This window comes from Parasteatoda tepidariorum, chromosome 7 (genome assembly GCF_043381705.1).
Source record: "Parasteatoda tepidariorum isolate YZ-2023 chromosome 7, CAS_Ptep_4.0, whole genome shotgun sequence".
Lineage (NCBI taxonomy): Eukaryota > Metazoa > Arthropoda > Arachnida > Araneae > Theridiidae > Parasteatoda > Parasteatoda tepidariorum.
The window spans coordinates 62,232,047-62,258,917 of record NC_092210.1 but is presented as its reverse complement, the minus strand read 5'-3'; the positions used below and the strand labels follow the sequence as shown (position 1 = coordinate 62,258,917).

General features: G+C 28.2%; 2 protein-coding genes across 2 annotated transcripts in view; one reads left to right on the top strand and one right to left on the bottom strand.

Annotated features, from left to right (window-relative positions):
- The window catches only part of LOC107445552 (angiotensin-converting enzyme), a 91,515-nt gene that overhangs the window by 45,680 nt on the left and 18,964 nt on the right, over window positions 1-26,871 (top strand). Inside the window, exons 15-17 of the mRNA XM_043042272.2 lie at window positions 1,787-1,909; window positions 2,543-2,734; window positions 24,510-24,514. Coding sequence (XP_042898206.1) covers window positions 1,787-1,909; window positions 2,543-2,734; window positions 24,510-24,514 — 320 coding nt within the window. The remainder of the gene's footprint in view (window positions 1-1,786; window positions 1,910-2,542; window positions 2,735-24,509; window positions 24,515-26,871) is intronic.
- Window positions 5,715-15,297, bottom strand: LOC107445556 (uncharacterized). Its single transcript, XM_043042261.2, has 2 exons — window positions 15,082-15,297; window positions 5,715-6,484 (listed from the first exon to the last, which is right to left on the bottom strand). The coding sequence occupies exons 1-2, from the start codon at window positions 15,145-15,147 to the stop codon at window positions 5,999-6,001; spliced, it is 552 nt and encodes a 183-aa protein (XP_042898195.1). The 5' UTR covers window positions 15,148-15,297; the 3' UTR covers window positions 5,715-5,998.

Genomic DNA, 26,871 nt, shown 5'->3' with positions numbered 1-26,871 from the left:
AAAAATTGCTTTGTTTTTTACGAACACAGAAATAAGCTACTTGCACTTAAAATGAAGTAAATATTATGCCTAATGTAAAAAAATTCCTTACTGTGACATTTAAGGCAGCCTTCATCGCTGTAAGAAGGTTTTTACTTTTTTATGAACTAGACAAATGGGATTAATGAATTTGGTTTTGTAACAAATTAGAGAGGCCACCGTTAATTCATATGAATCTGCATTTGGTGACATCCAGAACTGAGCACTTGAGCAGGCTTAGACTTTAAATATCGATGTGAATAGTCCCGACTTAAATGCTGACCCTGGGGAAAGAGAAAAGATCTGCATTCTTTCACAGCTGATGTTGAAATTGTTTTAATGTTAGTTATTTTTTGCGAATGTTTGTTGCTTTTAGGTGGAGTGAAACTCTAAGTGTGAAATTGAGTTAATAAAAATATTTTAGTTTGGAAATAAAGCAGAAAGCTTTTTTGGGGGGGAGTGAGGGATTTTGATGATAACATTTAAAAAAATAGCAATTGCATCAAAGAACGGACTATGTGCTAGTACTCTTTTGTCAATCATTAAAAATCGAGAATAAATTGAAGCGGCTTGTGCAATTAATCATTTAGAGTCTGCAAGAAAACTGATGAGATCTGCAAAGAATGAAGAAGTTTGCGTTGCTTCATTAAGGTAGATAAGAGAAGCATGTAGAATACAAATTTCAAACAAAAATCTATAAACGATTTTTTAAAAAAATAGGGAAAAGGAGAAATAAAATTTTAAATTTTTTAAACAATTTCTCCTTAGACATTTTTTTAATAAGCATAGTACAGTACAAATGCAACCGTCAGGTGTACACGTAGTGTGAGTATAGGCTAGTACGTACGCAGGGCGTAATAATATCTTTTCGGTTAAAAATAGAGATAAATATAAAATCAGCATAAAATATGTATCTTTATGGTGATTTAGAAGTTCATTTGTCATCAGTAAGATATTTAAATTCTTTGATATCTTTACAATAGTGATTTTTTTTTTTAAATTTAATAAATAACGGTTAACACGAAAAGATTTTTTCTATCCTTCGGCTTTGTCTTAACGAGATTCGACTGTAATTAAATTATTAAATTATATACTATCTATTAATATGTATACCATCTTACCACTTGTTTCTGATTCTTGATCTTCAAAATAGAGGGGTAGAAGCAATCTGGAAACATGATTCAACATGTTTAGTCAGGTGAACGGTTAAAAGTTTGGTTCCCTGAATATTAATTTTTCTTGTATTAATTTTTCTAGCAATTTCCTAACCCATACTCCATAGAAAAATACAAAACCATTGGAAAAAGTATATGTTTATTTCGGAGAAATTTTAGTGCTTTAATATGATTTCATAACTCAAAATATTGTATGTTTAGCTGGTATATTCAAGTTTTATCTCTCAAAATATAAAAATTTCTTGCTAGAACGTAAAAATCCGATCATTAGACCGAAAGTTATTTAACTGCTTCACTTTTTTTATTTTGCACACTGTAAACATGTTTAAATTTCCTTCATTTTTTATTGACACAATAATTCAAAAATAACATTACATAAATTAAGTATAGGAAGAAATCTAAATTTTTTTATAAATGCAAAGTCTTATAATCTGAGATAATAATATTTGTAAATGAAGTAAACCAACTATCATAACTTTATATAAAATGAGACATTAAGAATTTAGAAAAGTTATTATTGTTATTGCTACTGCTTTTTTTTGCATTTTTTTTGTCGCATCAAGAATAATGAAATACTTTTTACATTTTTCCAGGTATTTTGCAAGTATAATAGTTCAGTTTCAATTTCATCAATCTCTTTGTGAGGAAGCCGGTCACAAAGGCCCTCTACATAAATGCAGTATATATAAAAACAAAAAAGCTGGAAAACTTCTAAGGTAATTATCACAACATTAATTAAAACACTAACTAACTAATTAAAGCACTAACTAAATTTCTTTTGAAGCTACACTATTTTGTAAACTCTTAAAGAATTGCTTTATCTTCGCATTTTAACATAAATGTATCGCTTTTTAGAATTGTTTATTGTTCAAGCTTCCAAAAATTGAAGTAAAAACGAATCATTTCGACAAAAACGAAGCTCTTTAAGTCTGACTTCATAGGAAGCTACAGTTTTTGATTTTTTTTTTATATTTCTTAATTTTTCGCAGAAAACTCGTAAATAATAATAAAAGCATCCAAAAATATTTAATTTAATATTTCTTTCACACAGTAAGTGTTACAGTTTTAAAACGAAAAAGGAAGATAAGTTTGGATATTCTTTATAATATTATTTACGATTTTCCCGTTTAACTACCAACCGCCGACGTTAAATAAATAAATACACATTTTTTCAAGCATTAAAAATGTAAAGTTATTTTTAAATCAAAACCGCAGAATAGATTTTCAACCATTCGATTGTCTGTTCTTGACATTAAATAAAATTTTGTTTTCTGAACTGTTATTTCGTTAAAACTAAACATACTGAAGAACTTTTTTTAAAAAAAGTAAGATATTATTTTTTTTTTCAGTGACATGCTCAAATTGGGTAGCTCAGTGCCATGGACAGAAGCCATGAAACTGATTACAAAAGGAAAAACTGATAAAATGGATTCTGCCTCAATTCTGGAATATTTTCAACCTCTACATGCCTGGTTAAAAAAGCAAAATAGGGGTGAATTTGTAGGGTGGAACACTAGTGGCGATCCTATGAAGTGTCCATAGTAAAGATTAAAAATGAAACTCAATTTTATGTGTCTAAATTTTAGGTATCTAAATTACATTATAGATTTGTTGTTGTTGTTGTTGTTGTTGTCATATACCATTATACCATTATATAATATATCAAGAGGGTGCGCTTCTTCTTGTTCTCCAGTGGCGCCATCTATGGCCAAGATTTCGACTTTGGCCACACGTATACGTCAAAACTCGTTTATAGGGCATTAATACATCCACAGACCGTAATTTTGACCTGAACCAGAGAATGGTAAATCACCAATTCAATACCCCCAAAGTATGATTTATTGAGGGATCATGGAGGATTTTGTGACCCAACAGATTCCTGTTTTAGATTCCCAACAGATATCTATAAAACACCGTGATTTCCGGTTGATGGTATGGCTCAGTAAAAGTCAGGACTTTAAATAATATTGTCTACATTTATATGTTTTTCTTAATTAGATCTTTCTGTGTCCCGCCGTTTTTGTGTAAAAAAAAAAGGATAATTTTTTATCTAACATTTGCATATATGTTATTAATTTTTTTAATTACGAAATATTTTATTTCTGAAATCATTTGTTATTGACGATTAAATAAAATAATTTGAAATATTCTGTTTCGTGTTGTTTTATGTGTGGATTGAATGTCCAATGATTTAAAAAATGTTCTAGTTTCTAAGATTGTTTAAGAAACCAATCTCTTCGTCAAGCACTACAACAAAGTTGCTTAAGAAATCTTTTTACTAATCAAACATGCATAATCAAACCTTCATTTATGTACCTACTAACTTCATTTAATTGTGTCAAAACTATTAAACTAATCCAGCACTTTATAAATGGCACAGTCCGACCTTTTCTCGGAAAAACTAGATCAAAACAAAACAAAATCGGCATCCATTGAATTTGTGAATTCAAACATTTTATCAACTTCAATGCATCTGAAGATAAATATTTTATTTTATAACCATTGTTAAACAACTGACCCAATTGTGGGTTTACGACAACCAATGTTCAAATCTGTAGCCTTGTAATTTTGAACCCAATCCAGAAGACAAGGGAACTCCTGGATAAGTACCCCCAGACGTATTGACTTGTTATGGAAACTTGGAGGACTTTTTGACCCCGATAGATTTAACGTGCATCAATCACCATTCACTACACCGAGAGTTTTCGGTCTGCGGGAATCGAACTCACGACCTATTGGACATGGTCCCAGTGCCCTACCAACCAGGCAATCCTGGCCCTGAAGATTATAAAAAACACATAAAATTGTCTAAGGAATATAAAGACTTATTGCAATTGAAATGTAATTTTAGCCAATTAAATGGTTTTTATGCCATACTCTAAACTCTAAAGTATCACGATAAAACTATCAAAATGATCCTTTGAACTTTCACTCTTTTTAATGTTTATTTTTTAACGTCTATGCCTCTTAGGAAATAGAATAGTAATAATANGGTTCGCTACATTGGGTTCAAAATTGGTCAATTTTAATTTTCGTCAAAATTGGTCAATTTTTATTTTCGTTGAAATTGGTCAATTTTGTAATTTTCGTAAAAAAATACAAAGAGTGCCATAGTTTTGTGGCGGGCTGTACATTGCTGCCATCTTATTAATGCTTACCTTCTTTTTTTACCTGCATTGATAATTAAAACTGATATCTAAACTAAACGAATGGTTTTATCGAATCAATAACTAATTATCCAAAACTATAAAAGTTTTAATAATGACACTGCAAATATTCAACACTGTTCACAGTTTGCAAGGATAGCTGAAACTGGGTATGATATTTGCGTTTGTAACGTCAATGCTCGTCACACGTGACATTTAGACAAGCGCACATATGCATATGACTTATAAACCAGAAGTGCAGAGTACGTGCCACTGCGCGCTGGTACGTAAATACTTGTTTCACCCAAATAAATATACGTTTATTAATTTATGTTTTCTGAAGAAGCTGACATTAAGTCAATTATAAATCACAAATTTTACATACTTAATTAGGTATGTGGGATTTGTGTATTAAGAACTGTTTTTTCTTCGACCCCCAATCGACCCTTCCGATTCGGATCGACCCTCATTCGACCCCCTGGCTCAGATCGACCCCCGCTTTTGTTAAATAGACCCCTGGGGATCTATATAGACCACTTTGGCGACCTCTGCTCTAAAGTATCACGATAAAACTATCAAAATGATCCTTTGAACTTTCACTCATTTTAATGTTTATTTTTTAACGTCTATGCCTCTTAGGAAATAGAATAGTAATAATATGTTTATACTTTAATAGTTTACTTAAAATGGTGGTTTCTTATTATAATATAATTTCTCAATTATATTATAGCAAAGAGAAAGGGGACATAGATTATTATTTCAAATGTTTAATTAAAGTGTTTTAAAGATACTAAACTCAGATGTATCAAACTATGGTGACTGCCTTATCCCTCTTTTATAGGGAGTAGAGAGATTTATTTATTTACATACTTATGCTTGCTTTTTGTAAAAAAAACGGTTTAAAAACTATTTTCAATGTGAAAAAGATATTGCACAATCATACAAAAAGCAGTAACAATGTACAGAATATACATCCAATGTTCAAATAGAATTTTTACCCACTATATGCTTCAAAGCGATTAGCAGAACAGCAATACTGTACGGCGAGATTCAAGTAAAACAACCATATATTATTGGAGACGACATTGCCAATAGGTTTCCTTCTATCAAACTCTCTGATGCATAAAGGTAGTGGGCTCAATATTTTTTTGCTATTAATCTCATTTTTGTGCTATCTGTTCTGTGATTTGACGAGAGTCAAGCCATTCTTCGTGTTCAGCACACGAACCTGTATACGTATCGAAACCATATTTATTTATTTACTACTACACACTCATGATTATGTTTTAATTCGAATCAGCTACCTCCATTTTAAATAGCGTATAACAGATAGAGAAGACTGCTGTAAAAAAATAATTTTTAAAAAAAATTACAATTATAAGAATTTATTTATATATTTATTGTTACGTATACATATGCATTACAAGCACAAAACAATTAAATATAAGCGTTATGTTGTGTTATTATTTGACATAGTTGTGTTATTAGTACCGAGCATTAAAATATTTTTATATTTTATTTATCCCCAAAAATATCGGATTGAATCAACAAAATACTATTCTTTTTCTAATTTATCAGATGAAACATTTAGCAAATAATTGGTGAAACACAATCAAAACCATTACTTTCGAAACAGAAATCGTTCTAAACAAAATTCCTTCATCCTAATCGAGGAAATCTGAATAATCCACCTTTTGAGCCACTTTCTTCAGTGGTCACAGAAGATTTTTTCCACATATCGGACACCTGATTTGGAATTTTCAACACGTGTCCGGAAACTTTCTTGGCCTTATTCCATACATTTTTTGCCGAATCTTTGAATGAATCGTGTATTTCTTTAGGTATCTCTTTTATTTCTTCAAACAAATCCATTGCTGCTCCAGCTACTTTCACTTCATCCTCACCTCTATCGACTACTTCCTTGAAGAGGAGTTGAGCTTGAGTGATTACTTCATAATTACTTCCATCTTCATTGGCATCGAGTACTGTTCCTAAATCACTATCACGAATTTTTTGAAGCACATTGATATTTTTTACTTCGTCTAAGCTTTCTGGTAGAAGAAATGGAACGGCAGCCTCACCACTTGTATTTTCATCTATGAAATCGGCAATTCCTTCGTTGAAAGCACCATTTTCCAGTCCCACCTAAGGAATAAAAACATAATTATCTTATTTAATTTTTCAGTAGTTAGTTTTTCGTTTAAATTGAGTGCCAATTTATAAAATTACCTAATTCTTTTTTATATTATAATGCAATAAATTTAAAACTAAAAACTTTTCTCACTGACTTCTTATATTGCTTAATCCAACTAGCTGTTGCTCGAAATTTTAAAGCGTGCTGAACCATAATATTCGTCAAACTTGTTGCAACCATAATATGGTGTTACGTTGAACCACAATAACGTACGATAACGTACTTTGTAAACTTTATAACACGATACCACGGTTAAATTAGAAAAGTGTCTTGTTTCGATTTCACTTATTATTTAGATTGCAGCAAATTTGTACTGCATTATCGCACAGCACAAGGTATCGATATTATGGTTCAACGTTGAAACTATTTTCCTGGTTCAAAGAACCTATTTTATGATTCAATGTATAACTGATTCTTCTGATTCAAAGTATTGATATTGTAGATCAACGTTAAATCTATTTCATGGATCTGGGTTCTAATATTTTGCTTCAACACTGTTTCGACTCTTTTTTTTTCTGATTCAAGGTATCGATATTATGGTTAAACGTTGAACCAATTCTTCTGGTTCATGGTACTAATAGTATGTTTCAACGTAGAACCCATTTTTCTGGTACAAGGTTCTGATATTTTGAATCAATGTTGAATCGATTTTTTTCTGAGAATGAAGATCTCAATAAAATATCGCAGTAAACAAGCGTTCGTAAATATATTACTTTTTGAGTGGAATTAAAACACAGTAGCGTTACAATCCAAAGAAAAATGGCAAAAACCTCCCACCTTTAACCCAACCATAATAATGCTAATCTCAAATTAAAATCAGTCGCATTAATTTTACCAAAATTTTGCAGAATATTACAGATTTTTTCAAGTATGGAATAAACTGTTGGAAATTTGGTCCTTGTTCAACCATAATATGGTTGAAATTTGCCACAATCATAATATCGTGCCAAGTTGTGCCATATAATACGTTTTCAAAAACTTTGCTAAGTAATACTATAATTCAACTTAAAAAAAACTTAAAAGAAAAGTCCATTTTAATATCGCAAAGTTGCACAAATTTTTCCCGTATTATGGCTTAAGTTACCAGTATTGTAGTTTAACGTAGAGACGATTTTAGTGAAAGCATACAATAGTTATGAGCATAATTTTATTCCTTTTAAGACTGTAAAATATTTCAACTGTTTTTGGCATCCATTTTTCTTTTAGTTAATAGATTTTTAAAAAAATGCTTGTTCAAACCCGAAACATTGAAAATATCAAAAACAATCAAGTTGTAAAAATACGGTTTTAACAAAACTTAAAAGTTACAAATATAGTATGATTAAATCAACTAATGCTTACAAAAATATTTTTGATATCCAAACCAAAAAATAAACTGAAAAACAGGGAAATTTGCTGAAAATTGTTTAAATAAATTTGTGAGCTAAGCTCTGAATTATTTAAATAAGCAGTTATAAATAGAAAATTACAAAACATTTGCTGTAAATACTATTCGAAACTTTCAAACACACTTATAGTATAAATATGCCTCATCCATAAAACGTGTAAAAACCACATTATCAAGAAAAATAATACAAAACTAATTTGTTTTCCCGATTAAAAGTGAATAAAAACATATTTCAGTTTAACACTTCAATTTGTTTCAACAAATATGTTTGATACTAAGATTCATTATTTTTGATAATGAAATGTTTAGGGACAATAAAGTGTGTAAAAATTCTATTTTATGTTATAAACAAATTACAAAAGAAAGTATAATTAATAAAGTCTTTAGAAATAGCTTTCAGGAATTTAAAAAAAATACTGATTTAATTAGCTTATAACCTCTAAAATACATTTATTTTTAAAACATTTAAGACTGATTGTAATTGATAGGATTAAAAATTTTGTTTTGAAAAATGTCATGAAAATGACCAGAAATATTTTTTTTATCTGGATTTTTTTTATCTGGAAATATTTTTTTTCTAATATATTTTCCCTATCACGTCAAGTACATAATGAAATAGTCACAAGAGAAAAAGAATTCTGAAAAAATTACCGTACTGTAAGGTAGTGACATTTCTGGTAACAAAAGCAATGATCCTAATTAATAAAACCAAAATATACGTTTAAACCATTCATTTGTTACTTTTTCCGTTCATATGGTAATGGTTTACCAGAAATTCTGAATTCAAAATTATTATTCTTTTTACCAGACATTTAGCAAAAAATACTAAACTGAAAAGTAAATTTAATCGAGTAAATGGTTTTTATGCCATGCTCTAAGGTGTCATGATAAAACTACCAAATTTTACCACATTTGCCAAATTGTATCGAATATTATAAAACCATATTTTGTTATTAACTTTACCAAAATCATTACCAATTCACTTCGGTAAAAATTACAGAACTTTTTAGTGTTCCCATAGAGCCAGAAACAATGCAACATTTTCCATATTCTGGTAGTTTTATACAGTACTTTTCCTTCGTAGGTCAAATACATACAATGCCAAAAACATAGTGGAACGGCTGAATTTAATAATGTATGTACCTTCCACGCAATGTGCCCTTAGCAAGAAATCACATTTAAGCACGTTTAGATTTTAAAAAAGCATGTACATAAGAATCAAGTACTTAAAACACTAAAAAAATAAAAAATAGAAATAAATTATCTATCCTAAATTCCAATAATCTCAATTTTATCTCTATTTTTTTTTAAAAAATCATGTAATTTTCAGCTTTGATTTTTTTTATTTTCTTTGTTATCTTTATTTATTTTCTCTCAATCGTAGATCTATTTTTCTACTAAAATTATCGGTTTGCACTAAATAGCGATGCCAGGTATCTGTGAATGCCCTAAAATGCAAAAATCATTTATATTTTTACTCACATGCATTTTCGTACAGTTTTGGAAAATATTTCAGTTATTGGAGTAAGATCTATGAAGCTTTGCCCATTTCAAATTTAACCTTTCCGCCTTCACTTTCTTAATGGTAGTTTTCGTTAAAGCTCTGAAGGGCTTTAGTTTAGCAACTTTGTTTTTGAAAACGCAAAAAGTAAAAAAAAAATCAGACGATTTTTTTTATTTGTTATAACTTATTTTATTTAATTAAAACTTAAGAAATTCAGACGATTTATTTAATCAAGAAAAATTTAGAAATTATTCTTTTAAAAACTATATTTGAAATTAATTTAATGAAAACAAATGACAAATAAATGATAAAATAAGCAAACACAGAAAAAAACGATAAAATAAAATAAAAATGACCTTCACCAAGAAGCATGAAAATTATATATTTTATCATGCTGTTGGCAAGCCATTATACGGATTTGCAGTTTCTTTCATAAGTGTTGCATGCTCCAATGGCTTTTCGTAAGTAACACGGAATTCGTGTTACCTGAATGATTAAATAAATTATGAAATGATTTTAAAAAAGAAAGTTTTTCGAAACTTGTAGGTTAATTCTGGCGAGGTTTAAGAAGTCATTAGTTTCCACAGATTTAAAAAAAGAACATAACATAAGATATTGAGTTTCTTTCGAAAAGAATTATTATTGTCTTATTGTGAATACAAGAAAACTTCTCCTTGTTCAGCATTTCTTGTAAGTGTTTTTGAAAAATGATATTTTATTTCAATTTTCTCATTTCTCTCTCTCTTTTAACCTAAAAATAAATATTAATTTTTAACTCAGTTTTAAATTCTCGTAAAATTTTAAAAAGTTAGTATTTTATACCTCTTTTGACATTTAAACTTTACTTCATAATACGTCTTTTGGTTTACTTTGTATTTTAACTATCTATTTCAAAATTAATATTTTTTAATCAATACGTTTATTTACAAACTTAATTAATTAAAATAATTTTTAAGTAAATTAAAGTCTATGAAAAACCAACAAAAAAAAAATAGAACATTTGTATGAAACTAATATTTAAACATTTTTCTTTGTGCTATTGCAATTTCTAGTGGATATTCATCTTTCATTGAAACGGCCTTATTACGTTATGTTATTCTAAACTGCACTAAATGGTTCTGCTAAAAAAGGATGTAGCATTGCTTTCACATAGACTGCCCGCTAAAACATTTTCTCTATTTTGCTAAATTTAAAATTTATTTTGCATTAAAATAGCTCAATGCAGTAATCGTTAATCCCTCGCTCACGTGCTAAGAGAAGCTCACTGGCACATTTTTGGAAAATCGCATTTTCGCTCCAGTTAGCAAACATACAGATGTAAGTTCGTAGGCAATAAACCAAATATAAGGTTGTCATTTTTTTTAAAAAATTTAAAATAAATAAATTAAAAAAACGGTTACAGTTCCTTTGGTTGATAGTTCACAGTAGGATTTAAAGACGATATGGTAGCTTAGAAACTTTTCGCGTTTATGCTGGCTTAATATCACACGAACTCTTCTTAGAATCAGCAAAAAAAAAAGTACAGTATTATTAATAAAAAAGTTGGTTGACCGGACTATAATTCCGATTACTTGATTACTGCCTACGAATTCTTCCCTTAGAATGTTCAAACAAAGGGAATTAAAAACTAATAGTAAAAAAATAAATTTGTGATAGCCGTAGAAAATTTCGAACCCTATACTTGAATCACAATTTAAATCAAGGTTCACGATATAAAACTACAATCATAATTTATTCTACTAGGATTTTTCATACTTCAATTTTCATTGCACAGTGTTATCACTATGAAAAAAATTTAAAATATTGAGTATTTAGTTTATTAGAAACTTCGTTTAGAAGCTTTTTTCATGGAGTAGTAACAGTTTTCCGGAAATTTTAGTTTTTCAAAATTATAATTCTTATTACCCCTCATGTAATTAAAAAATACGAAACTGAAAAGTAAATTTAAGCGTGCGTGTAATTGGCTTTTATGTCATGCCCTAAGGTATAATGATAAAATTACTAAATTTTATCACCTTTACAAAATTGATTGAATATTATATACAATCATTGTTTTAGTTAATTTTACCAAAATCCTTAACAAGGTGCTTCGGTAAAAATTACCGAGCTTTTTGGTGTCTTCAAAGTGCCAGAGACACACGATGTAAATTTTAAGATATTCTGGTAGTTTTGACAATACTTTTTTCTCAGTGTTTAATCTCAAATACATCGAAATATAACATAAATTATTCGTAATCTTTAAACCAAAATTTTTATGAAATGTGCTGCTGTATTAACTTAAGTTTTTTAAAACTTGTGCTAACTTAATATTTTGGTTTGGAATGACGAGTATATACTTAAAATTAAAAACTATTATTTTTTAACAGGGCTAATAATTGTTTATATCTGATTATTATTTAATAGGGTTTATAATTGTTTAGATCTCAAATTTTTTAGTTTCAGATATAAACAATTCTAAATTAAGTTCAGCATGTAAAAATTGTTTAATTGTAATATTTTAAGCTAAATCAAATTATTTTTGTTCGGCACTGCAGAGATTCATAATGTAACATCTTCTAAAACGTTTCCCTTATGTCAAATTAATTTTTATTATTAACTAATTATTTTAACTTTTACTGTTATTTTATCATAAACTTATTAAATAATTATTTAACTATTTACTACCCCGTAGTCCAATTATGATGCTGGTAGTTTTATGCATTCATCAAAATAACATTCTAACATCGGGTATCTTCATGTTTTGCTTACCATAATTTTAATCTGTTCGTCTGTCGTACTTTCATAAGGCCTGACAATTGACCGTTTCTCTTATGTCAGATAAATGTTTCTTCCAATGTTGCAGGTAGTTTCATATATTCATCAAGATAACTTTCTAACTTCGGGTGACTTCGTGTTCTGCGAACCATAATATTAATCCGCTCGTCAGAATCGTACACTCAAAAGGCCGGTCAATTGACCGTGACTGCATAAACTCCAAATTTCAATTTTTTAATGACGACTCCATGATACCGAACCTCAAAAACATCCAATCTTTATTAAATAACTTTTTTATAGTAATATACACCGAAGTGCCATTACATTATGACCACCCTGCTAATAACATGTAGGACCATCTTTAGTCCTCAAAGCTGCTAGCACCCGACGTGGCATTGATTCCACAAGGTGCTGATAGGTAGTCTGAGGTATCTGGTACCAAGCGCTCACCATTTGGTCCTGCAATTCTTTCACATTGCGAGGGGGTAGTGTGGCAGCACAAATTAGGTTTTCCAAGTAGGACCACAAATGCTCTATTGGATTATGGTCAGGTGAATTTGGGGGCCCAAGACATGACTTGAAAGTCACTGGAATGTTCCTCGAACCAATCCATGACGATTCGACCCTTATGACATGGTGCATTATCCTGTTGGTAAACACCATCCTACGCAGGAAAAACTGTTGCCATGAATATGTGAACATGATCTGCAACTATGTTCAAGTAGCTCACAGATGTCAGGGATTGTTCTATGAGGATTATGGGTCCTAATGTGCCCCATGAAAACATTGTTCCTGGGCGAGAAAACATGAAAACCTGGTTGAGTCCATTGTTACAGATAATGTAATGGTTCTTCGGTGTAAGTAGAATAAGAAAAAGTAGTTCATGACTTTATAACTGACGTTTTCCGGTGTTTGATATTTGCTTAAGCTTGATATTCATGACAGATATTACTTAAACACTGACTTGTTGCATTGTAAAAAATCCGGATCAAATTACGGTATAAAATACCGGCACTTTAGGTGTAACATCCGTAAAATCCATTTTGACAATAAAATACTGTACTGTAATTTTTATAATAATATTTAATTTATTGGAGTAATTCAACGATTTTAAGATAATTATCACTGTAAAAATTGCGGTATATTAGGTTTTTAGATCTATAATATTTTCCGATAAAAAGTACCCAAAGTGCACCAGCACTTAGGATACCGTGATTTGATTCGGAATTTCTTCAGTGTAGTTTAATGCTCTTTTCTATTAAATGTGATGGATTAAGTGAATAAGAAAGATTAATTTATCAAAAATGCAAAAATAGCTTAAAATCTTACAAAGATAATTTTTTCTAATGCTAAATAGACAAATTTTTATAGTTGCATTTATGAATCAACTTTAAAATGATTTCCTAAAAAAAGTTTTTAGTCCAAGAATATTTTCCTAATTATCAAATTAAAAATTGAAATCAAAATGAAGCACAATTTTCAAAAGAATAAAATGGTTCAGAGGAAAAATATTTGCTTTTTTTCATTACTTTATAAATTTAAAAAGATTTATAAAATACATTTCACATTTTTGTAAGTTCGTATTTTGATAAATTTTCTTGAATTTATTAAATTAAAAAGCAAAGTTAATAATTTTTTAAAATGCGCATTATTTTGCGAATTAAATACAAATATAAGAAACACGAAATTTAAGAAACTGCTCTTTTATTACTAAAACTTAAATTACATTACTGAATAAGAGGGTCAAGTAAAAGTTTATTATTTTTTGACAATTTTTTATTTAATCATACTGAAATTAATTAAACAAGGAAAATTAAAAGGAGGTATATTTTTAAATAAATTTTTAAAAAAATAATTTGCAAACAACAACCATTTCAGACATTTTTGTCTTTATATGTTCATTTTGTCTTCATTTATGATCTATATTCTCATTTTTAAAAATTTTAAGAATGATAAATTTATGTAAAATAATTATTCACTAAAGTAAGTGTAAAATAAGTATGCATAAAATATGTTATGCGTTAAGTTTATGGGTAAAAAACTTAATGTGTAAAATTACAGGAAAAAATTTTTAACTTTTTAACGAATTCTTATATTTAAAATCAAGTGAAGTACATGATGTCTTTTTGTATCGATTCACACAACTTGACCCTATTTTTCAATTTCATAATTTTAATAAATCGGCAAATATGTTCACAGGCTAACTGAAAATAAGAAATCCAGTTTTTAGATTTTTCGAACAGCTATAGTAAACCCAGAAAACTTAATCAGTTTTATACAAAATTAGAATTTTGACATTCTAAAGGGTTTTGATCAAATCAACAGTGAACACCGTCTTCGCAGATGTTTTGCTCAAATAATATGATATTTTTAAAATGACTTGTTTTTGCGTTGCCTATAACTGTTTTAAAATAATTACAACGATAATCGCATCAATTTTTTTTTAAATTAAAATGAAAATTACTGATTTCAGAGCAAAACGCAGATTTCCTTACTGAAATTATTAAAATTTATTGCTGCTATTAAAAATAATACGAATAATAAATATTTATTAAAACCTAATATCATCTTTTTATCATGATTATAATGGGGAAAAAATTATTGCTTAAACACGTCAAAGATTTATGAAAGTATGATATCTACTTATTGTTGATTGCAACAATGTACAAATATTTGCAAAGACCATACAAATTACAGCAATGAAATTCTTCATTTTTTAAACAGAATAATTTTAACCTAAACGTTGCTTTCGAATATAAGAGGATGATAAGAACATGATATTGGGTTTTAATAATAATAATTATTTATTAAAACCCAATATCATCTTCTTATCATGATTATAATGGGAAACAAATTATTGCTTAAACACGTCAAAGATTTATGAAAGTATGATATCTACTTACTGTTGGTTGAAATAATATACAAATATTTGCAAAGACCATACAAATTACAGCAGTGAAATTCTTCATTTTTTAAACAGAATAATTTCAACCTAAACGTTGCTTTCGAATATAAAACTGTTATTCCGGGAAAAAATGGACAATGAAATGAAGGTTGAGAAACATTTGAGATAAACAGCTTTTTCTTCCGGTTGTTGGAAAACATGGACAAATCTAACTTCTGCAGCTTTGTGAGTGAAAGATAATTTAGCAGGAAACTAAATTTTTTCATATTGAAGCTATATTTAAAAAAAAATCTTTTTAACCTGTCTTTAAAATCATATCATAACGGAAACAGAGTTTATAAAAAACCAAATTTGTGCCAAAAGTGAAAATGGTATTAAAATTCAATGATTATTAATAACAAAATACAAAATACTATGACATCATTATTTCATTTTTTCTTAGAATTTTTAGGACGGAAATTACATATAATTAAATATTCCTAACTTTCATAAATAAAATGTGAATTAATAATTCAGCTATTTCATTGATTGAGCTAATTAGTAATTCAGTTATTTCATAAAATTCGTTTTTATTTATTAAAAATTGGTTTAAATACGTTTTACAATTTTTGGGTATTTCATCTTGTTTTAAGTTTTCATAATCCGAGAAATTCATCGTTTAATTTAAACTAATTTGCAAAACAGCTTTATTTAAAAACAATTTTTAAAAAAATTATTTAAAAATTCTGCAGATCAAGAACAAATTTATTACATTATTTTTTGACAGTTTTAAGACTGAATGTTAAAAAAAAAAAAAAGTGCGTGTAGTCCCTCCGCGCGTAAAAAGTTAAACTTCGTAATGTGGAAATGAAAATAGGAAGGGGTAGAAATTGATTTTTAGTGAAATCATATTGTTTCTTTAAGACAAACTTTATTAACAATGCTTACAATTCACAATTGATCGCATCTTTTAATTATCATTTTCGAGTGGAGAAATATCCAAATCTATAACATTTACAATGGGATTATGATAACTAAAGTAAGATACGAAATGTTTGAGTTCTATTTTTTCAATATTTCTTGCAAAAACTGCATCAATGGTAGTTACCCCTTTGGTTGTTGGATCATTTCTACCATTTATCATTTCCAATCCAAATTTGTCTTTAAGGAAGGTTAATAATGTTTCAGCTTCAGGTAATTAGAAATTCACATTAAAATCTCCTGTAAAGGATCACAGGCCGCTCACAATAATCAATTTCTTCACCAGTAACGTCTACCAAAGCTTGTGAACCTGCAGTGGATAGCGGCAATAAAGATTTTGCAGGAAATAATTTAATATCCCTCATGGCTGCATTTGGTGAAATATAAATGGCAATTAGAAAAGAGACAACCTAACAATCAATTGATATTCACAAGAGACCTACCTTGACATAACCTTAAATCCGTCGCATTGTCCGTGGGATTGTTTTCACTCATTTTTTGCAATTATTATCCACTAAGTATGAAAATAAAAAATACTACCCTATTAAATTATATGTGTTACTTTTATGACTTTTATTATTTTTATGCTAGTGAGAACCAAAACAATATGGAAATGAATGAGAGAAAACTAGATCCTACCACGTGATTTCTCGGCCAATAAAAATGTAGTGTTAAACGTTTAACGCAACCTTGTTGGAAGTCGCATAAGAAGTATAACTTCAAAAAATTTTAAAAATAACTGATATGCACTTAGCTTAATTTTTAGTTTTTTAGCTGAAACAAAAAGCTTGAACGGCATAAAAATGCTTCGATTTTCATACATTGTTAAAATAAAGAGGAAAAAGTAACGTTCTTACATTTTGCATTTTTAACACTACCACTGATCTTAAAGTTTTCAACTTGTAACTGATTGTTGACATGATTGACGACTTATCGCTCGATTTTATCAATAGAAAAAATTCACCACGTGTATACATAAAAAGGGGTCAAATGTCACCGAAAATTTTTCGTTACATTCCAGCATCTATTTTTTACACACACAGTACAGTGCACAAAATAAAAAAGATGTCACCTTAAATAACTTATGAGCAATTGATCAGGTTTTCACAACCTACTTGCCAATCTTAATGGTAAAAAAGGGTTTACTCAAATATGTCAGCTAATGAATGCTAACTATTAAATAAGTAACGAAATCACACACTAAATGTTTTTCTAAATAAACATAAATCTTGTTTCGATGGATTCTGGTTTTAAGGCTATCAAATTGAAGTAATGAAGTAAATCAAAAAAACTTTCACACGATTATTAAATATATTTAACCAAACATAATTCCATGTGAAGTAAATAATTTCTATATCATAAGGGTCAAAATAATTCTAAACTGTAAGTTATATAAATTTTTAAACTATTTTAAATTATGCGATTTAGGATTGCAAAATATAAATTTTGAGCAAATTTAGTGAAGCGGTTTCTGAGTTATAAAATTTAGAAAAAAACTTTATGTTATAAAACCTTCATTTCTTAATAATTATTCGACTAAATTCGCTCAAATTTTGTATTTCGTTACTCGAAATTACTCAACACTACATTAAGTAAAAAGTTTTATGTGTCACAATTCAAAATTATTCGACTTTTATTAAATAAAGCAATAAAAATAACAAATAATTATTGAAATATATTTTTTGCGTAGAATTATCTTTGGAACTATTTGTGTGAAAGACATTAGAATTTATTCTTTTTTGTGAAAATCCAATAATTAGAACAGGTGTTATTTAAAGTGTTACATTTGGTTGCGCTCGCTTAATTCACGATAATGTACATTTTTTCTTATAAAATATAATGCTATGTTAAAGTTTTCCTTGGAACTTAAAAGTTATTTGGATAAATCTCTTAAAGTTTGCATTACATGCATTCCAAATTTGGTAAAAAATGATTATTTTAAGTGAACATTTTATAGTGTGAAAATAAGTTGATAGTACACATTAAAAGTCCAGTCTGAGTGTAGGAAGCAACTGACTTCGATTTTTCAGACATTTTTAAAACCTTTTATAAACAATTTTATTTATTTGAATTTTTCCTATTGTGTTACAAAAAAATTTAATTAAATAAAATTTTACTGGAAATTATCTAAATATTAAAAAATTACACTGAATGAGCAGAGTCTTATTATGCTCATTGAAAAACTTTATCGAGGTTTATAGGGATTTACAATTTTCATCAAATTTTTAGTGTACATTCTTCTTCGCTAGAAAATGACAACTTTTCTTATCCTTCATTATTTATAGACCCATCAGAAAAGTGTCTTTTTATTTATTTTAAACTTTACAGGTATATAAATTCTAATTTTTCGTAAGTGGCCTATTATATAGTTGCGCACAGACTTAAAAGACTAAAGAACTTTATTTTTCTGCATCTATGGTCTTTTTGAATTATTACTTCAAACATTATTTTGACAATTTTTAAAAAAAATTTTTTTTAAATTTAACATAGTATATCGTAACAATTACAAAATGTTCCATTATATCAATTTTTCTTATAATCTTTAAAACATAGAAGAATGCGTCCTAAATAATTCTAACTTTTTTTAAAAAAAGCGTATATATTTTACACGGAGATAAAAATTCTGGTAAAATTACCGTACGATATGGTAACGTTATTATGGTGCGTGGTAACGGCATATGGTGTATGGCAACGACTGTATGGTAACGATAATTCTGGTAATTCAAACCGAAAAATATATAATATTTAAACCGTTCAAATGGTAACGGTTTAATATAAATTTTCGTTTTCAAAATTATAGCTCTTATTACCACACATTTAGTAAAAAATACAAAACTGAAAAGCAAATTTAACCGATTGAATGGTTTTTATGCCGTGCTTCAAAGTGTCAGAATAAAATTATCAAATTTTTACCACATTTACCAAATACTATTATAGATTACGGAACCATAGTTTATTGTTAATTTTAAAAAAATCATTACCATATCAGTAAAAATTACCTAGCTTCTACATTCAACATTTTATATACCTAATTCTGTTTTTCTTACTAGGAAATATTGAATTCAAGAAATGTTAGAAAATTATTAAATATTTGTTATCTTGCTAAGTGTCTGAAATTCTTTAATTTCTTCCAAAAAGTAATGTACAGTGAGCAAAAGAAAAGGAAAAAAACAATGCTACTTAGAATATATTTTGATCTAACGATCTATCTTGACGACCTTGGACTCAATCTTGATAATGTGAAGAGGTGACCTCAAATATTCTAATTAATTAGAGCTGACTATATTTTAGATTTCAAAATCAGACACTAAAAAGTACTTTCTCTAAATTATCATACTTTTTCTTCAATGAATTCAAATTTCTGATCCACAAAATGTAGGAAGCGGTCACATTCTGAAAAACATGGACACAATTGTTTGGTCAGGAAAGCAGTCCAAAGTTTGGGCCCTTTAATGTTAATTTTACTTTTTGCGTATTTCTCCATGCCTCCAGAATTTAAGCAAATTGAAAAATTTTCACACACATTTATGAAATTCGTTTAGCCAAAGATAATTTCATGCAAAATATTACATATAGTAAATATTTAGTATTTTTTTAAATATTTTATTTAATAATAGTAGAAAGAAATTTCAGTTTTAAGGTATACAATTTTTACATCATTTTAAAGTACGTAATTTTACATTGCAGAGTACAAAATTATAGCGAATAGGTCGAATAGTTAATCAGAAATTGAATTTTATGGGTACAACTTTCTTTGTACCTCCCTACTCCATACACTTTTAAAAAAATATTAAAAGTAGCAGATTACATTGCTGCGAAAAAAATTTTTGGTTACTGTAGTTTCGTAACTTGTAGAGCGTTAATCCTGAACACTTAATATACAAAAAGTTACGGAAGATTCCATTTTGTGTTTCCTTAAAAGAAAAATTGAAAAAATGTCAAGAAGTTTCGTTTGACTTTTACGCGCATTGAATGTACAAAATAAAACATAGCATTATTAACACATCATTGCAAGGATAAAGTCAAATTTTTTTAAGTATTTCCGGAGGAACAAAAACAGGAAACACAACAAAACATATAACGCCCGAAAATTACTTAGATAAACTACTTAATTAAGCAGCCTTGAGTATAATGAAAAGAACACGAAAATATTCAGGAAGCTGAATAGCATTTTTAGTGATTTAAACTGTGGTAAATTGATGAATAATTTAATGAATATAATAATCAAATATAATTATTATAATTTATATTAATAATCAAATATAATTAATTGTGTAAAATGAAGATGGTTGAAGTGTTTACTTACACTTTATTAATATTACTGTTATAATTAAGGCTCGAAAATCATTTATGTTCACGTTACCAAGTTGATCTGCAGATTAACTTATTTGCTCCCTTAAAGTGTGGAATCAAGAATTTTCCACTCTTTTCTTAGGCCTCCGTCTTGTTATAGTTCAAACATTTCTTGCTCTCATTCTATCAACTAATTTGTTGATTGTTTAGAATTCATTCCTTAAATATCTACAAATAATTTTCTGATAGCTTACTTAAAGAAAAAATTACTTGTAGAATCCAGTAATTCTTATGGAATCAATTAATTTTTTAAAAAAAACATACAATATACAAAACAAATCAGAATAATTTTTGATTAATAACCCGGTCCTTTCTTTAGAGTAAGAGAGAGATTGCTACCTGAATAATTTAATAAATCTGAAAATATGCTTCCGTAAACACCTGAGGTAACACACCTGAGTATAACATTAATAACATTAAAAGCGTTTCTTGCGAATGGGTATAAGATGAAAAACATTTCTTTCACTGCAGAGAAGTGGTGAAGTGTTATTTCTAAGCTTCTAAAAAAATTAACTCCATTATTTCAAAATTAGATTAAACGTTATTTGGAATTATAATAAAATAATACTCTTACTAAAGAAAAAATTCATCTCTAAATTGTTTGATATCTTTCTTATTTTGCCGTCAATATAATTTAATTAAAGGAACTAATATCATTACCATTATTGCTACTTGAAAGAAAAATTCTTTAAAAACAATGTAATCACATTAGACACATTCAACGAAAGATTGGTTATAACGAAATGATGAATTAGTGTTTTATAAGTGGAATATTGCTGACGCATTTCATCTGTTCATTTGTAGACACGTAAATATTTTTCCTTTATTTTATTTTGCTCTTGAATTTTAATCTTTATGAAGAACTAAATTCAAATTTACTCAAGTTTATTAGTACAGTTTTACACTTTTTAGAAAACATTAGAATGCTACATTTATATTTAGAGGGTATTTTTTAAGGCTCTAACAAGATCATAACATATGATAAATGTATTAGGGTGATTCTTTGTAAACATAACAATTCAGAACAAAACATTTTCTTCAAATTTAAAGTCTTCAAAATAATCTAAATTTTTTTTGTATATTTAGTTAGTTACATTTATTTAGTTACATTCATTAATATCTTACAGACAGCAGTGTAGCTTATTGACATTTGCTCAAGAATAAAAATAAAACAGAAATTCAACAAATTTTGAATGCCAGGAAAATGACATATTAGCTTAAAAGTAAAAAAAACAGTCATTTTAAGCTAATAGTAAGTAACTCAACTTACTCCTGTGCGTTAGATGGACCATGAATTTCTTAAATTAATTCTTTTGTCCACTGTAGAAAGAAGCAGAAATGTTTTTGTTGATGATATGTACAGAATAAAATTGTGCATAATAATCAATCATTAAATTTTAAAAAAATAACTTTGATTACATTCAAGCATATTATAATCTTACATAAACCTGGTATTAGAGGTAAATATTTGCTTTCTCTCTTTACATTCAACTGTTTAAAAAAAATTCTGGTAACTGTTTCAATGTCCTGGCATTCATAAGCAAGGAAATTGACAGCCAGGATAATGAAAAATTTGCCATTATATAGCATTTACCTTTACTTTAATTTAACATTTCCGCCTAAGATGTTTACATTCCACAGAAAACATCAGGATTTCTTGAAATAACTCAGGTAAATCTGTGTAGTTTATATTATTAATGATTTCAAGAAGACAGGAAAATGACAACATAAAAGCCGACTCACCATAAAAAAATTTTTAAATAGGTTTTGAACCAGAAAGTTGGTACTTTATTCATGCAATTAGACATGTTCAGATAGGATGGTATTCTAATCACTCTATTAACATAGGATATTAATTGCTGACGCTATCTATTTTGGTTACAAATCACTAAATATAAATAGCCAGGAAAATGACAGATTTTCTTGTGACAAACAAATTATTTTTAACAAAGTTTTTGTAAATAATATTTTATTAAGACAAATCCATCCTTTTGTGACATCATAACATAATCATCATAATGCATAAATTAATCCAATCGAATCCTGCAACAGATTTCAAATTGATTTTTATGGGAGATACCAATTCTCATTTGAGGCGACAGAGTGCTCCAACTTCAAAAGCAAAGGTAATGGCAATATTTGTGGGGGGGAAATGGTATCGAATTCCATCTAATCGAGATTTGTGCATCTATCCTGTTGGAGATGCATGCCAACCCATTTCTTCTATGAATCTTTGCACTGATCCAATGGTTTATTCCTATTTTTTCCCAGGAATTGGTTGTGATGTTGGAATGGAGCATGTAGAAGAGCAACGCACAATCAATCATATCAGAGTTACTCATTAATTACATGTGTCAAAATAAAAGGATCGCGAATGAACTATTTATTATCCAGTCGCCAGAATCTACTATAGTGATTGTCCGGTCCACTGAAGAAGTGATACTGAATCTGTCATAATAGGGAAATTTAAAATTGATAATTGTTGGGTTGCCCATACAAAGCTTGGTTGTCTAAGATATTTGCGTTTTTGACAGATTTGTGAGTCCCGCAGTGGACTGATCGTTAAGACACGGTTCCCAACAGATCACCGAAGTCAAGCATCACTAGCTGCGGTCAGTGTGCTGGTGGGTGACCACTTGGATCAGTCTGCGTAGGGACCGAGGGTGTACGGTATTGGTCCTCGTTAAACTGTTCTACGTTAAGTTGCTCGACTACGTTAAGTTGCTCGACCACGTTAAAGTGCTCGACTTCGCTTGCAGGTCGTCGGACTACCGAAGTGGGGGTGCCATCCCTTCTGCTGAGGATCAAAATTGTGATGGCATGTCTTCGGATCATCCTCAGGGATGCTTCCCAGACCGTCGCTAATAGCCCATTGGGCAGCTCTAGTGCGACGTAAATGAACAACAACAATGATAGATTTGTGAATTTTTATTAGTAATTGCTTTTAGAAGCACGAGTATTGTTTCGTTTCTAAAACAAAATTTCGATTATATGTTATTTATTTCAATTTAATTTTATTTATTTACTTATTATTGACTAAAATCTTTAATTTTGAAAGAGTAATTAGCTTTAAAGGGTAATTAGTTTTAAAAATTTAATAATTTATTAAAATCTTTAAGATTTTGCAGTAGAACACATTTCAAATGGGTTTAACATAGTAGCGAGAGACCATTCTTGCTTTGCGTTCAATTATTCTTCATAAAAGATTGCATAGTAATCTTCGCAGGCTGGAGAGCGTCATCGAGCAGAAGGTGGAACCCACTAGCATTTTATTTTGTTGAGAATTTTTTAAATATACTATGAAACAATGTTCTTATTTAATAATAGGCAACATTTCTCATTCAAAAGAAGTAATAATATTTTTCATTCCCTAATTATCTGTTTATACTATTCTTACACATGAATTGCATATTAGATCTATATTAATAAAATAAATTGATGTGTCAAACTGTCATTTAGCATACATTAATAATTAAAATCTGCTACACTATACTATTACTAATTTAATATCAGCCAAGGTCAGAAAATTCTTCCATCTTACTAATGTGTCTAAAGTTAATTCAAACTTGAACCTGTGGTCTTTAAAATTCAAGAGATAGTTCTTGGAGGGCCTTGGAATAAATATATCTCATTATTAATGCCTATAATCTTTTAAGCAAGTAATGGAATGAATAATTAAATGCTGATTAGAATATTCTTATGCAAGCCTCATTTGTCAAAACTTCCAAGACGTCAACAAATATTAAGCCTTAAGGCAGAAATAGAATTTAGGTTTACTGACCCCTGAATAGAAAACAAGTTACACCACAGACAAACTCTTCATATCTCAAAGACAGTGGGAAGAAGTTCGTCCTTACATTTTAATGTCCTTGTAAGTAATAAACTCAACGTTTGCTGTAAAGCTTTGGTAAGCGTATAATTAAATTTTGTTTCGAATGTATTTATTTCAAGACATTTATTAGTAGTAACATAGTAAGTTAGACTTTATTATTGGCTTGTTATTAAAAATAACTTCGATTTTATTTTTAAGATCTTATTCAAATTCAAATGTTCATTTGCAAAGTTAGTCTTACATTTTAATGTCCTTAAAAAACTCAACGTTTGCTTTTAAAGCTTTGGTAAGTGTATAAGTAAATTTTGTTTCTAATATATTTATTGCAAGACATTTTAATAAGTTTTATTAGTAGTAGCATAATAAGTTAGACTTTATCATTGGCTTGTTATTAAAAATAACTTCGATTTTACTAAAGATCTTATTCAAATTCAAATGTTCATTTGCAAAGTTAGTCTTACATTTTAATGTCCTTGTAAGTAAAAGACTCAACGTTTGCTGTAAAGCTTTAGTATGCGTATAAGTAAATTTTGCTTCTAATATATTTATTTCAAGACATTTTAATAAGTTTCATTAGTAGTAGCATAATAAGTTAGACTTTATTATTGGCTTGTTATTAAAAATAACTTTGATTTTACTTTTAAGATCTTATTCAAATTCAAATGTTCATTTGCAAAGTTAGTCTTACATTGTAATGTCCTTGTAATTAAAAAACTCAACGTTTGTTGTAAAGCTTTGGTAAGCGTATAAGTAAATTTTGCTTCTAATATATTTATTTCAAGACATTTTTATAAGTTTCATTAGTAGTAGCATAATAAGTTAAATTTTATTATTGGCTTGTTATTGAAAATAACTTCGATTTATTTTTAAGATCTTACTCAAATTCAAATGTTCAACTTCGAATTCAAATGTTCAAATACTCTTGTTCAAATGTTCTTCAAATAATTGTTAAATTTCTCAACAAAAACGATTATAGTTATGAAATTCATTGAATAAGAATAAATCCATAATATGAACTATTTCCTTCTTCCAATGAAAGCTTAAAATGAAATGAAGTATTTTTTAATAAATTACGAAAACTATCTATCTCCTGGTTTAAAAAATATTTACTAACAGGTTGTGTTTTTTTTTTACACTTTTCTATAGTAACTTTTGATTTTTTATTACTGATTAATGTATACTAATGTAAGGTTATCTCGTATACAACAATAATATTACATCTACTAGTCGTTACTGGTCATTGCTTCATATGCATGTATTTTAATTGAATCCAGATAGTTTATTCGTCTAGAACCTAGATAGTTTACTTTTGCACACAAAATCGGCACCTATAGGTAAAATCTTCTGTTTTTTCGCAAAATTGCTTATTAATTACAAAAATCAAAATTTTGTGTTTAACAGGTTATGTTTTTTTTTTACACATTTCGATAGTGATTTTGATTTTTTATTGCTGATTAATGTATACTAATGTAAGGTTACTTCGTATACAACAATAATGTTACATCTACTAGTCGATACTGGCCATTGCTTCGTATGTATGCATTTTAATTGGTTAGTTCGTCCAGAATCTAGATAGTTTATTTTTGCACACAAAAAAATCGGCACCCATAGGTAAAATCTTCTGTTTTTTTTTTTTTTTTTTTTTTTTTTTTTTTTTTTTGCAAAATTGGTTATTAATTACAAAAATCAAAATTTGAGTTCTATCATGTTTTTGTTATACATCAGAATTAATCTATTTCAGTTATAGAAATTGTTTTTAGAAGGAATCTGTACATGTTTATAAAATTTTTAATACAGATTAAACAACTAATTAAGATATAACCATATTCTAGTGACTCTAGTAAAATTATTTTATATTGAAATTTGACACAGCATTTTTTATTTTATATCTTTACATTTCATTGTTGCCTTCAATCAACTGATGAAAAAAAAAGTTGCTTTATTTGAATAATAAATAAAGTAAATGGTGCTTATCTAACTTCTCCTTTAACCATAAACAAATGAAGCAAATTGTTTATTACAAATAATGCCTGTTGAACAGATAAGCAATTCATTGATTAGATATGCAACTTCGAAAACTGAATCAGCATTTAGTATTAGTTCTTCAGCTTATAGTTTACTTACGTTTATGACTTTTTTGTAAACTTAATAGAATAAAAACGTTAGAAACGTTACTTATTATTTCTGAAAGAAAGAAAAAAAATTGCATAAATGTAATTTGATCAAAGTATAATTCTGATATATAATCCGAATCGATAGTGTGTCTGACTGAGATACTATTTTGAAATTATTATTTTGAGAAAACCGTAAACAGATGTTGAACCGATATCTCATGAAATATATCATATGATATTGTCTACTGAAAACAAATTATACTCTAAGATCGGCACGTGTACGAACAGGACTTTAAAATTTTAACTACTCATGTGCGGCCTTCAGAAAGATGATGTGTACTCATGAAAAATTTATTTAAATTTTGAGCAATTATTTAATTTCTGAAAATTTATTTGATTTCCAGAAAATTATTTAGTTCCTGGAAATTTACTTAATTTTTCGAAATTATTGTGCTTATAAAGAGAACTAATAAAAACTCCAAAGGATTTCTCGGTGAGTTAAATTTAAAACTATTTTTGTAAATTTTTA

Coding starts and splice junctions, on each gene's coding strand:
- LOC107445556 (XM_043042261.2), bottom strand. CDS start 15,147: ATGAAGAATTTCACTGCTGTAATTTGTATGGTCTTTGCAAATATTTGT. Junction 6,485..15,081: donor GTATATTATTTCAACCAACA/GTAAGTAGATAT, acceptor TTTATTCCTTAG/GTGGGACTGGAAAATGGTGC.